The sequence below is a fragment of the Pezoporus occidentalis genome, unplaced genomic scaffold (assembly GCF_034315485.1).
Source record: "Pezoporus occidentalis ecotype Australia unplaced genomic scaffold, CSIRO_AGI_Poc_V1 ctg219, whole genome shotgun sequence".
Classification (NCBI taxonomy): domain Eukaryota; kingdom Metazoa; phylum Chordata; class Aves; order Psittaciformes; family Psittacidae; genus Pezoporus; species Pezoporus occidentalis.
In genome coordinates, this window is record NW_026914062.1 from 968,720 (window position 1) to 981,262 (window position 12,543).

Consider the following 12,543-nt stretch of genomic DNA (forward strand, 5'->3'; position numbering starts at 1 on the left):
CCATAGATGCCATTTGCTTCTTCAACCTTGGTTTTGCTCCCTTCTGCTTCCCCTTTCCTTTTGCCAACATCCAGGAAGACCCACAGGGAATAAACACAGAATAGCCATGGAATTAAGTCTAAGGTCCCTTATACTTTTTTTGCACAGCCCCATGAACCAGTAAAGCTCTGCAAACCACGGGATGATCCCATCTCCCTTTCCAGCCCCTTCCCGTTTCCACCCAGGAAAACCTTCTGCAGGGAAAGGGAGCCAGGAGGAGCAGTTGCTCTGCCCAGCATCCAACTCCTGCATCCCCAGGGCAGGGATGAGGACATGCAGCACAGGGAAATAGATCACTGGGTCAGGAGGAGCACGAGAGGCTCAAGCGCATCCTGAGCATAGGAGCAGAGCAATGGGTACTTACCATCGCGCGGCGTTGGCGGCGTCTGAGTAAAGTAACTATTGGGCTTGTCTGCAAAGAAACACAAAACAAGGGGCTGTCAGCACTCCCCTTTGGTACACGTTCTCCTCTGCAGCCCCCATACCCCTGCCCACCGCTCCCCAGCAGCTGCTGGACCAGCATTTCCTTCCTTCAGCACACAAGCAGGCACTGATCCCCAGGGAACGCACGGGAGCAAGAAGGGAACAGGAGCTCCAGCTCTCCCATTTGCATCAAGGGAGCATCTCTGGGTTGGGATCTGGCAGCCTGGCAGGATCAGGTGCATCTCACCAGGGCTGTGATGTAAATCACGCTGTGCATCACCTCTCACACGTGTACCTGGGTACCAACTCACCAAGTCACCTGGGTTGAGCAGGACAGCAGTAGGGATGCTGCACCTCCAACCACAGGTGGGAGAATGGGGTAACCTGGGGCAGCAGAAGGTGAAAGCTCCCATAGACAGGACCACAGATCCCAGGGCAAAGTGGGACCTTGCCCTGCCACTGCCAGCCCTTACATCTGGATATCCCCTGATGAGCCAAGGAGGTGAGCCCAAAGCCAGGCTGAAGGCTTCGCCTGCCCTCTAAAGGCTTTCCTCACAGCAGGCGTTGGGCACTTGCCAGCATCAAGGAGGTAAAAGACACCTCTCATGATGGAGTCTTCCTCACAGGCTCTGGGGTGGGGAGCACCCATGCAAGGATGTGTGAACAGAGCACAGTGCCTACAGCAGCCGGCAGTTCATGGATGTACCCACATCCGCTTGGAACCAACTGTGTGATCTACTCAGTCACACCAGGGCCGCCTGACCTCAAGGAGAACTCTGTCTTGTTGCCCCGACCTGCTGATTCTTCAGAGCAAGAGAATGTATAGAGAGCAGGAAGCAGCCTAGAAGATATCTCACATCCATCACATATAGTCACAGGTTGAGTTTCCTTATCACAAGGGAGTAGCAAAAGCCCTTGGCCAGAGCAGGACTCACATCACTTGCCCCTCACCTCCCACAGAGCCCTGCTGAGATCCCCACCTCACAAACAGACCAATGCATCCCCCCCGGAGCATCACCCACACTCAGACCTCCAGCAGCAGATCAGGACACGGAGTATTTTGGGGACACGGGACACAGAGGGTGCTGGTGCAGCCAAAAGCATGAGCACACAGTAGGGAGCTGGAGCTGGCTCACACACACCCACATTCACAGCATCACGTAAGGGAAAAGGAGGGTAGAGCTACATAGCGAGCTGTCACCTCCCCAGACAGCAGCAGACAAGCGATGGCAGCACTGGGATGCTGCTCCCACACTGACCTGACCCCTGCTTTTCCCTCCCCTGCTCTTCCCACACGCCCAGAGACACCTACAGTTGTTGAGGAAGAGCAGAACGGCAAATCCCAGCGTGGAGGTGGCCAGGAGGATGAGGCAGATGTTGCATGGGATCATGAAGTACCGCACCACCAAGGAGACCTTGTGCTGGTACAGCCGGTCCCGCTCCAAAGCCCCCGGCGCCATGGGGTACTGGCAAGCTGTCATGCTGCAGGCCAAAGCTCGACCCACCGACGACCCATCCAAGGCAGAGCAGCCACAAAGCTCACATGAATCCCTCTTTTCCCCCTCCCTGGTTGTGTTCAGCAGCAGCAAGACCTAAGTTTTCCCAGAGGTTCCCATTCTCTGCTCACAGCAGGGCAAGGTGGCACCTCCAGGAGCACGAGTTTGTCCCCACAGCTGCCATCTCAAAGCAGGGGTTTGCCTAAGGGGCAGGTCCGAGCTCGCTCTGAAAGGACACACACAGTCCTGTGCTCAGCAATCCCTCTTCCAGCCCGGCAGGTGTCATGGAACAACAGAATCCGTGTCAATCCGCACCTTGCAAACTAAACAACCCCAGGCAAAAGTGCTGAGAGCTCAAGTTCTGCAGCCAAGACCACCGGGATGGGGACAAGCTGCTACTGGTGTGGGAATGATGGAGGCTGCCACAGCCCCGATGCACGCTGCCTCCCAAGAGCAGGGCTGGGACAGAGGTGATGCGAGGGGGACCAGCATGGGACCCTTCTTGGGCTTACAGCCTCGGAAACATCCGTGTTCCCTCAGTATCCTCTTGGTGGGGATGGGAGGTGAAATCTCACCACCCCGGCGGTGTGTAGCAGCCTCTCGCTCCAGGAACACCGAGCTTCCTCCGCTGCCTGTGTCTCCTTCAGCTGCGGATGCTCCGGAGCAGGTATCCCACGCTCCCAGCTTCCGAACCTCCAGGAATATCCTCGCACCGGAGGATGCTTCAGCAGCCGCGCAGCGCGGCTCCGCTCACATCCACCGCTCCTCCGCCCCGCAGCCTCACGTCGCTTCCCCCGCCGCTTCCTCAGCCTCCGGTGAACAAACCGGTTCCGCCGCCCCGGTCCTCCCGTCGGGCTCGCTGCCGCCCCGCACACCTCGGCGGCGGAGAGCAAGCGGGGCAGAGCGGCAGCGCTTCCTCACGCAAGGACATGCCAGTCCTTCCCGGAGCGATCCCGGCTGCCCGCCGAGCCCGGCATGGGGGGAAGCGGCACGGGCGGGATAGAGGGACAGAGCGGCGCTGCCGGAGCCCCGCTCCCCAATCCCGGCTCCCTAATCCCGGGATTCACGCGTGGAAGGGCCGCGCAGCATCAGACAACGGAGCACCCGCCCGCCCCACGCCCTGAAGTTTCCCCGCCCGCTCCGCTGCCCCCGGCGCCCGCCGTGTCCCCCCCTTCCTTCTATCCCCGTTCCCCTCCTTCCTTCCCCGCCCGCCGTGGGTCGAGCCCCGGTGAGCGCAGGGAGCGAGACCCCCCCCCCAATAGACAACAAAGGAGCGGGCGCGGCGCAGACAAAGAGCGGGGAGCGCTGCCCCGTTCCCCCGGGGCCAGCCCGGCCGGGACCCATCGCCCCGCCCGCCCGATCGCCCACGTTGGGGCGGAGCGGCCGGGAGCAGCATCGGACCCTCCCCAGCGTTAGGGACGAGACCCCCGGGGGGCAGCGGAGCCCCGCAAGGAGCGGCCCCGCCGTGACCATTGTCTGGGTGTTGGTGCTAAAGGGAGGGCTCAGTCTGGAGAGGAGAAGGCTCAGGGGGGGCCTCATCGCTCCCCCATGGGACAAGAGGAACCGGCCTCAAGCTGCACCAGGGCAGGTTTAGATGGAGCTGAGGAACGATTCCTGCCCCAAAGGGTGCTCAGGCATCGGAACAGGCTGCCCAGGGCAGGGCTGCAGGCACCGTCCATGGAAGCATCCACCCGCTGTGGAGACGAGGCCTCAGTGCCATGGGGCAGTGGTGGCCTTGGCAGTGCTGGGAATGGTTGGACTGGATGAGCTGGAAGCTCTTTTCCAACCCACAGCAGCCCCACACGAACACCCGGAGGGAGCAGGCGCAGAGTGGGTGCTCTTGGGTCCATGCACCACCAGCACACCAGCTGGATGGGGGAACAGAGAGTATGGGGAGAGAAAAGATTCCTCGAGTGAAGGTCTCGGAACAGGCTGAGCTCTTTCCTACCATGGAGGAACAAAGCAGCGCTGGAGGCTCACAACAAAACCCTGCAAGAGGAGGGCTCTCTGGTTACAGAGGCACCTGAATACACACAGCCCTGCGCTTCCAGGGGCTGGTTCATCACCCAAGCCATGGGACACGAGGGCTTCTGCACGTCCCCTGTCCCGCAGCGCTGCGGAGGGGCTGCCCTTGCTGTACCACATCCTCAACCCCCCCTCCCATTCTCCTCGGGGAAGATGAGCACTGTGGGGATGTGGCAGCGGGGAACCCCGCTGTGGGCAAACTGGGAAGCTCATTGCAGAGAAGCTGCTCTAAGTTCCTCCCATCGCCCCATGCTCGGCCCCCAGCAGGCAGCCAGGACGGGAAGCACAGCCTGGGGAGATGCTCACTGCATGGAAATTCCCATTCCAACAGACAACACCAACCTGAGGTGGGAGAACAACCCTGCGGGCAGCATGCATCCCTCCCAACCCCAGCCTCGCTCCTCCCTCACCTTGGCAATTAGCCTGGAGCCTGAGGGACACAAACACTGGAGCTGAATCCACCTCCTCTCCTCTCCCCTCCGGTGGGGAGATGTGGAGGAGGTTGGGTGGTCCCTTAGCAGGGCACTGCAGGCATCAGGATGGGATTGGCATAAGGTACACCACAGAGCTGCTCGTCTCTGATGGAGATGTGGGCTGGGAGCATCCTGGGTGTCCCAGCACTGTGGGTACAACGTGCCAAGTGCAGGGAAGGAGGAAAACAGGGAAAGGAGGAAAGAATTCCAATTACGTCCCAGGTATTGCTCCCCTTTAAACCTGCATCACTCCCTGGGGACTCACAGAATATGATCCCAGCTTGCTGCAAGGCATGGGCTGCATCCTAACCAGGGGAGCCCACACAAGCAGGGTGCCTGAGCACAGAATCAGCTGGGTTGGAAAAGACCTTTAAGATCATCAAGCCCAACCTTTACCCACCACAAAACCATGTCACGTCCAAGCAGGCAGGAAGATTGATGTGCACCCCAGGAGCTGTTCTCCTCCAAACAGAGCCCCTGAGAGCCCAACTGCTTCCTGAATCCATCTCTCCCAAGCATATCCCTACTAAAAACCCATCTCAGGGTCCCCCTCACAAGCAAAGCCCTTTGCCAGAAGGGGAAGTGCTCCTCATCCCTCTCCAGAGGCCACAGGACATGGCACAACACCCCTCCATCACCAGGGATGAGGAAGGAGCACTCACTGAGCAAGTCGAAGCACACAGCAACTGGATGGAGACTCCAAATCTCACCACACACAGAGCCCCCCACAACCTCTCCAACCCAGTGTTTCCCCCCGCCAAAGGTTAAGCTCAAGTCCCTGCTGCATTTATAGAACCCTTCCCAGTGATTGCAGCCCCTGGGAATTTCTGGAGCATCACACAAGAAGCCAAGACCTTCCCATAGAGCAAAGTGCCCTGGTCCTCTCCTCTGCTCGGTCACCGCATGGTCCTGCATCCTTCTGCTCTGCCCTGGGATACTGCCCAACGCCTTCCCCATGCTGACGCTGACCCAGCAGCATCCCTCTTCCCTCCTGTACTCCACACACCTCTCCCTGAGCTATGCTCAGAGCCATGCTTCCCCAGCAATCCCAGCACACGCAGGCTAAGGCCAAAGGCTTCCAGTAAAGAAAGGAACAAATCCCAAAGGGAATCCAGGCCATTTGCATCCTCCTGCCTGCGTGTTTTCACATGCAAATCACCGCTGCACAGTCCTCCCTTTCTTCCCAGGTCTGTGAGGACTCTGTCCCCTCCAGCCCTTTAGGGGCCGCTTTTAGGGGCAGGAGTGCCTCATGTATGAACAACTGTGTGTCCTGGAGGAGGCAGGTTCAAATGCAGCACGGGCAGGTCAGACACTTACATTTGCCTCATGCAAGTCTCTCAGATGAGACTTGGTTATCAGAGGAGCCACGTGCACGGGAGACGTTGCCTGGTCCATCCATGTGGGTTATGGCTGTTATCACCTCCCCAGAGCTGGATGCTGCACAGCTACATCTCATGCCTGCATCCTTCTGCACCAGCTACAGCACACAGGGACAGCCAGTCTCCCATACGATCCCTTTGCCAACCTTGCCCACCACACTCATCCCTTTACACTACACCAAGACATGAAGGACCAGGTAAGAAAGCACAGCAAGACCCCAGCAAGGTGAAGGAGCACGTAAAAGCCACCTTTGGCTCAGAAGTGAGCAGCCTGGAAGATGGAAGAGGTGGCCAGTGGGCCATGCAATGGCTGTGCACAAGCCAAAGGCACCTGAGACATCAGGACAAGTTGGACCACCCTGATACCTTTACATATGGCTCAATTGCAATGGGAAATCCCAGTCCCACCAGCCAGGCTCCAGAGCATCCACTGCTCATCATCCATGCAGCATTCCTCCCTTTCCTCCTCCTTGGAACTGGAAGCATCCTGGCTATAGCTGCAGGCTTTCAGAAGGGGACCAGCCCCAGCAAACGGCAAGAGGCAGAAAGTCACTGTATCTACCAGGGAAGAAGAGGGAGGGACAGGGATAGCCCCCATTATAACACCTTCAGACACAGCTATTCTTCTCCTACAACAAAACATAAACCTTGAGCTCACCCATATTGCCCAGGCCAGTTTCTAAACCAGTGCTCCCTGCATTAAGGCCTCCATGTGATCACCAGCCAGCTAAAAGCCTGGTGCCATTAATGGGGTTATCTGTGGCCTTTCACAGGGAGGATGTCCGAGCAGCGTGGCAGGATGCTGGGGTTATCCTCTTGCTGCGGGAGCACAGACACGCATTGTGGCCCATTTACTGGCCACAATGAGATAACACCAGGTTCATTTCCTTCGCCTTCATTTCTGCCTCTTCCAGGCACCAGCCTGCGACATCAAAACCCAGTGCTGCTTTAGGAAGTGGCTGGTAGCTGTCAGTCTCTCCCACCTCACTGAGCTACAGACCTCACAGGAGCCCCCAGCTCCTGCTGTTTCCAAGCTGATTCCCCACCTGGCTCCATTCTCCCTAATCCTGTTTGGCAGGGAGCTAATTGGGATTTATCTGTCAGCACCCAATGCCTGGAGAGCCATTTTGTGCTTCCTCCAGGGAGGGTGAAGAGGAGGAGGGAGCCTGCAGAAGGCATTTGCACATCCCCATCCCCTCCTGTAGCTCCATAGGCTCATTACCAACATTGCAGAGGAGGGGGAGAAAGTGGGGGCTTTAATTATTTCATTTAACACTTGGCAGGACCCAGCTTGACTCCTGCTGAGCAGCGCTTGGGAGGGAAGAGCTCTGATTCCCTATCGACGGGAGACAGGGATGCGGGCGTGCGGGGAGCGGAAAAGGGGTTCCATCCGCACCATTCCCAATGAAGAGCTATGCCAGGCAGCGCTGGACAAGGGGTGCCTCTTAATTTCCCTCTTAGTGACTTTGTCCTGAAGCAAACCCTTCTTACCATGCAGCTCGGGACCGTGCAGCTGTTTTCCAGATGTGCTGTAGGATGGAGTGGTCCACGCGCATGTGCCACAGGGGATACAGGTCACCGTCTCTCATGCATCACTGTCTGCACATCACAGCCTGTGCTGCATTGGAAGTGCCAGACAGCCCCAGATGTTCCTCACACTCGCAGCACAAAGCCCATAGCAGTTCCACCCAACCACCCAAGAGTGAGTGGGTTTGTGATGTCTCTGCCTCCCCGATTTAAACAGGGAAAGGTTAAAACAAGGTGTGCACATGGAACTTGGTGTCCACGTCTAAAGAGCTCCCCAGATACAGCACAGATCAAAAGCAGGCACAGAGCGAAGCGAAAGCAACCCAAGGGAAGGGGATGATGCAGCCCAGCGCTAGGACACACAGCTCCAGACAAGCACTGTCACCCTCTGCCTTCACAAGGATTCCCAGGAGAACCACGCTCCTGTGTTCAGGGATCATGGAATACAGTTGGGTCGGGAAAGAGCTTTAACCTCATCAAATCCAACCATTCCCCAGCACTGCCAAGGCCACCACTGACCCATGGCACTAAGGACCTGTCCCGCTGCCTTCTCCCGGTGTTCCAAGGGTATCCGGAGCGGGATGCACGCACTTCACAGCCCCAACCCTGCGGCTGCTCGGGCTGGAGCCGCGGCTCTGCAGCCCTGGCTCCTCTCTGGCAGGCTCACACTGCCCTCTGCTGCTCCGCACAGCACGGATCGTGCCGCAGGAGGCTCCAGCCGAGAGCAGGCTGCCCCCAGCATCCCCATGCATGGGGCGGGGATGATGGTGGAGCAACAGGAGGGTGATGAGGATGGGAAGCTGCTCCTTGCTGGGGGACAACAGACCTGTCAAATGCTTCACAGGCCAGTCTGCCCTGAACTGTGGCTGCCCCATCCCTGGCAGTGCTCAAGGCCAGGTTGGACACAGGGGCCTGGAGCAAGCTGCTACAGTGGAAGGGGTCTCTGTTCATGGCAATGGGTTGGAACTGGAGGAGCTTTAAGGTCCCTTCCAGCCCAAACCATTCCACGATTCTATGACAATTCCTATCCATCAGCCCTCAAGGAGCTCAGTAGCAGCAGTGGGGGATGCAGGAGTGGCCAGCACATATCCCGAGCGGAGGTGCCGCATCCCAACAGGAGAAGCATCACCTGCCATGGGAGCTGTACAAAGTGCTGCAGGCGGAGGGAATACTGGCAGCAGTATTCAGGAAGGACCGGCCACCTTGAGCCAGGGCTGCCCTGGGGTGCAGAACCTGAACCCCATGCACAGGGCAGCCCCATAGCCCTCTGCCATCTCATCCCAGGCAGGGCTCTGCACGAGAGCAACGGGTTTGCCCCTGGTTGCCCCACTCAGGACAGCCATAAGAGAGCCCATAATCATCGAGTCACAGAATGGTTTGGGTTGGAAATGGCCTTAAGATCATCCAGTTCCGACCCCCTGCCATGGGCAGGGATGTGCACCCTCGAGTGATGCAGCTCTGTATCAGTCACCCTCCCCTGTCACCAAGCTCCCTCGGAGCAGCTCCTTGGTTGTGGCAATGTCCAGCACCCACCATAGACAAAGCACGAGCTCCACGCTGTGGTCCAGGCTCTCTGGTGCAGCAGAGCTTTGTTAACCGCTTCCCACCAAGCAAACAAAGCGCAGGGGCCATGGAGTGGTGCAAGACTGGGCTCCTGGGAATGCACAGAGCCAGGCTGAGCAGCAGGATGAGAGGAGGCAGCATTGCCCTCTCCTATAGCAGTAGGGGAGGACACACACAGCCTATTGCCCGTCACCCAGCCCCACAGCGATGGTGCTCAAACCCAGGCTGCATCCATAGGGAGAGCAAACCCCCCTCAGGGAGGTGAGGAGGGCTCAAGCCCATCACTAGAAAGGAGAAAGGAAGCACAGCCAGCAGCCATGTGCTTGGATATGCCTGCAGGGGAGGATGCAGCCCCTCCAATTGGATTGGGAAGGCAGGGAGAGCCTCTGTAACCAACTGTGGTCCTGCTTGGAGCTTCCTCATAGGCACAGCAGCGGGGCTTGCAGGTTGGATACCAAAGGGAGGAGGTAAAAAGCAGCCACCACGCTGCCAACCACACACAGCTCAGAGTAAAGCACTTTGTGCCAGCGAACAGCCCCCACCAGGAGCAGAGCAGGATGCTCTCCTGCTTGGAAATGCAAGGGACTCAGTTTATGCATCTCAGGGCTGATGCACAGGGATATTCAGCCAGCAGAGGATGCTGTCGGCTTGGACAGCTTCTCTCCATCCTCCTCCTGCGCTCGGAGAGGTCCATAAACCTCTACGTCCCTCTGTCCAGCAAGGGCACATTTCCAAGCAGACCCTTAGCCTTCCCCTCCCGTTCTGCACAGCAGTCTCTATACTGTACATAAAGGCACAGACCAGGCAGGAAATACAGCAGCAATAGCTCTAAACAGCTCAGCAGCCACAGCTGGCCCGGTGCTGGTGAACATGCCCAGACCAAGGCCAGCTGAGCTGCCACAGCTCCATCCCACCCTGTGTCACACCAGCTGCTTATCCATCTCTATGTATGTGTATGTACATAGTGTGCCCTTGTGCTAGAGGCAACACTTTGTACGTAAGGGGCACAAGAGGGATGTGGAGCTGTTGGAGCGAGGCCAGAGGAGGCCATGGAGATGCTGCGAGGGCTGGAGCAGCTCTGGAGAAGAGAAGGCTCCTGAAGGGGAGACCTGAGAGCAGCTCCAGTGCCTGAAGGGGCTGCAGGAAACCTGGAGAGGGGCTTGGGACAAGGGATGTAGGGACAGGACAAGGGGAATGGCTTTAACCTGCCCGAGGGGAGACTGAGATGAGCTCTCAGGCAGAAGCTCTTCCCTGTGAGGGTGCTGAGGCACTGGCACTGTGACTGCCCCATCCCTGGCAGTGTTCAAGGGCAGGTTGGACACAGGGGCTTGGAGCAAGCTGCTCCAGTGGCTCTGCTCTGCCCCATTCTCCATCCCGAGTGGATGAGCACAAAGGTTTGTGCACGCAAGGGGAAGGGTGTGAGATGAGCATCCAGCCCAAGCACGTGCCAAACGCCTTCCCTACACACACCCTGCATCCGCAGCCACCAAACAAAGGAGCTGGCCACGAGGCTCCAGGGATGCTGGGATTCCCAGCACCGGGGATCACGGGGAAGTGGGCACCCAGCCAGGCTGCAGCCATGGATATCACACACGCTGCCCTCGCCTGCTACGGGCTGCTCTCATCAGGCACAGCACACACATGGCTTGCTTTAATGACTGGGATTCACTGTTTAATACAATCCCAGACTGCTTTGGGTTGAAAGGGACCTTAAAGCTCACCCAGTTCCAACCCCCTGCCATGGGCAAGGACACCTTCCACTAGAGCAGCTTGCTCCAAGCCAGTTCTGCCTCTTTCATGAGCTACATCAGGTACAACACATGCCACAGACCCCCCAAGGACAGGTTTAACCCATCACTTTTAGCTCCATTATAAGCTGGAAAGATGCTATTCCCCCCCCCCTCCCTCTCCCCAGGAAACTAGTGAAGGTGAAGGCTAAGGATGGAGTTGGAGATGAGACACACACTAGGTGAGAGGCATCCTTAGATCACAGTTTCATGCCCACAGCACTCCAGAGCCTTGGTGCTGCAGCACCAGCACTCGTTTTGTGCAAGGTCAGGAGCAATCCAATGGAGCCCAGGTACCAAAGTCAGGCTGGGCTAGGTGGAGGCAGAGGGGAAAGCAGCTCTTCAAACTGTGATCTAAGAGCAATAGCTCCCTTTGAGGTGAGGGCACGCTCTGCAGCCAAGAAGCCACGGGGATGGATGTGCCCGTAGCCACCTCCAGAAGGTTTCTATTGCTCCAGCACATCCTAGATGGAAGAATGACAGGGACTACCCAACGAACCTGATGGTGGATGGAATAAATGGTATTGCTTTGCATGACACACCACCACTTACCAGCAAGAAGCTTCCTATGTTCTTTAGAAAGCAGGGGAGGAGAAAAAGGAGAGAACAAAACAGTTAGAAACAAGGAAACAGGCAGCTAACCCAAAGCTTTCCTACCCTCCCAAGCCCCCCTCTCCAATGCTTTGCCATCAGCACCACATGGGGCAGCTTCCATCCATCTCTTCCAGCCCTTTCCATTGGGCACCAGCTCCCAAATCACCCCAGGAGGTGATGGTTGGGTTGTCAGTATTCCTTATCCTTGGTCCAGCAATCCTACATCTCACACTGAGGAGGCAGGAGGACAGCAGCTCATGTGCAGCACCAAGCTGTGCCTCTGGACACCCACATGTGGTCCAGGGCTGGACAAAGGGGACAGCACAACTGGCACCTTCACTTGCAACACAGCAACATGCTATTGGTACCCCCAGCATCTACCCTCATTTCAGGAGCATCACTTGTCCCCTTTGGGTTTGTCTCCATGCCCATTGATTTAAACATGTTTTCATGACACAACAGGCCCCCGAATCTACAGATAGGCAGAAAACAGCAGGATCCTGACGCAGTGCAACAGCCTAAACCCTGAACAACAGCACAAGGGATAGACAGAGAGCCCCAGGACCAGAAATACGTGCAAATAACAGCACAAACCCCATCCAGAACATCCCAGCAGTGGCTGCTATCAGCCACACAACACAAGCACGCTGGAGCAGATACCGCAGTGATTTGATCCATGGAGAAGCATGCCCTCTTTCCTTACAAGGAGAGCTAAAGGAAGTCCTGGAGAGCATAAGAAGTGCAGCCAAAGGCTCAGAAGAGAACGTGTATTAACTGCTAAACTTTGCCTTGTCAATAGGTGACTTCTTGAAAGCAAACTCACTGCCTGTAACAGCCTGGAGCTACCCATAGCCACGCCAGCTTCCCAATACAGGCTCCCAAGGATCATACGTTTCCCATTCAGCCCAAAGGGACCCATCCTTTGTCGTCACAGCTTGATACCTCCTACCCAAATGCATCACCTGGGCCGGAGCTACTTTCGAAGCCTAGGAAACCAGAGCAGAGGATGAAAGAACCCAACACCCATGCTGAAAGAGGAGGTTCACAGTTAAACAGCTGAGCATTTTAATAGCTGTTCTTCAGCACAGCTTATTTACCTCCAAAGTCATCTATGGCAGCATGGAAGTCCTGTAACCATTAGAGCATTCATCATAGATGCCTATGGAAATAGGAGCTCAGGTCCTTGTCCCACACCACCAGGACAAGGGTATCTCCCAGGGTGAAATGCAACTCAACC

General features: G+C 57.1%; 1 protein-coding gene across 5 annotated transcripts in view; it reads right to left on the bottom strand.

The window, feature by feature from the left end:
- Positions 1 to 12,543, bottom strand: part of AGRN (agrin) — a 105,632-nt gene that overhangs the window by 54,284 nt on the left and 38,805 nt on the right. For 2 of the 5 annotated variants that reach the window (XM_062620103.1, XM_062620104.1), the window contains exons 3-4: positions 11,265 to 11,285; positions 404 to 451 (exon numbers count right to left, since the gene is read on the bottom strand). In XM_062620103.1, the coding sequence (XP_062476087.1) occupies positions 404 to 451; positions 11,265 to 11,285 (69 nt within the window). Of the gene's footprint in view, positions 1 to 403; positions 452 to 1,774; positions 3,062 to 11,264; positions 11,286 to 12,543 lie in introns of those variants that run through there. The other 3 variants (XM_062620107.1, XM_062620105.1, XM_062620106.1) reach the window with 2 other exon arrangements.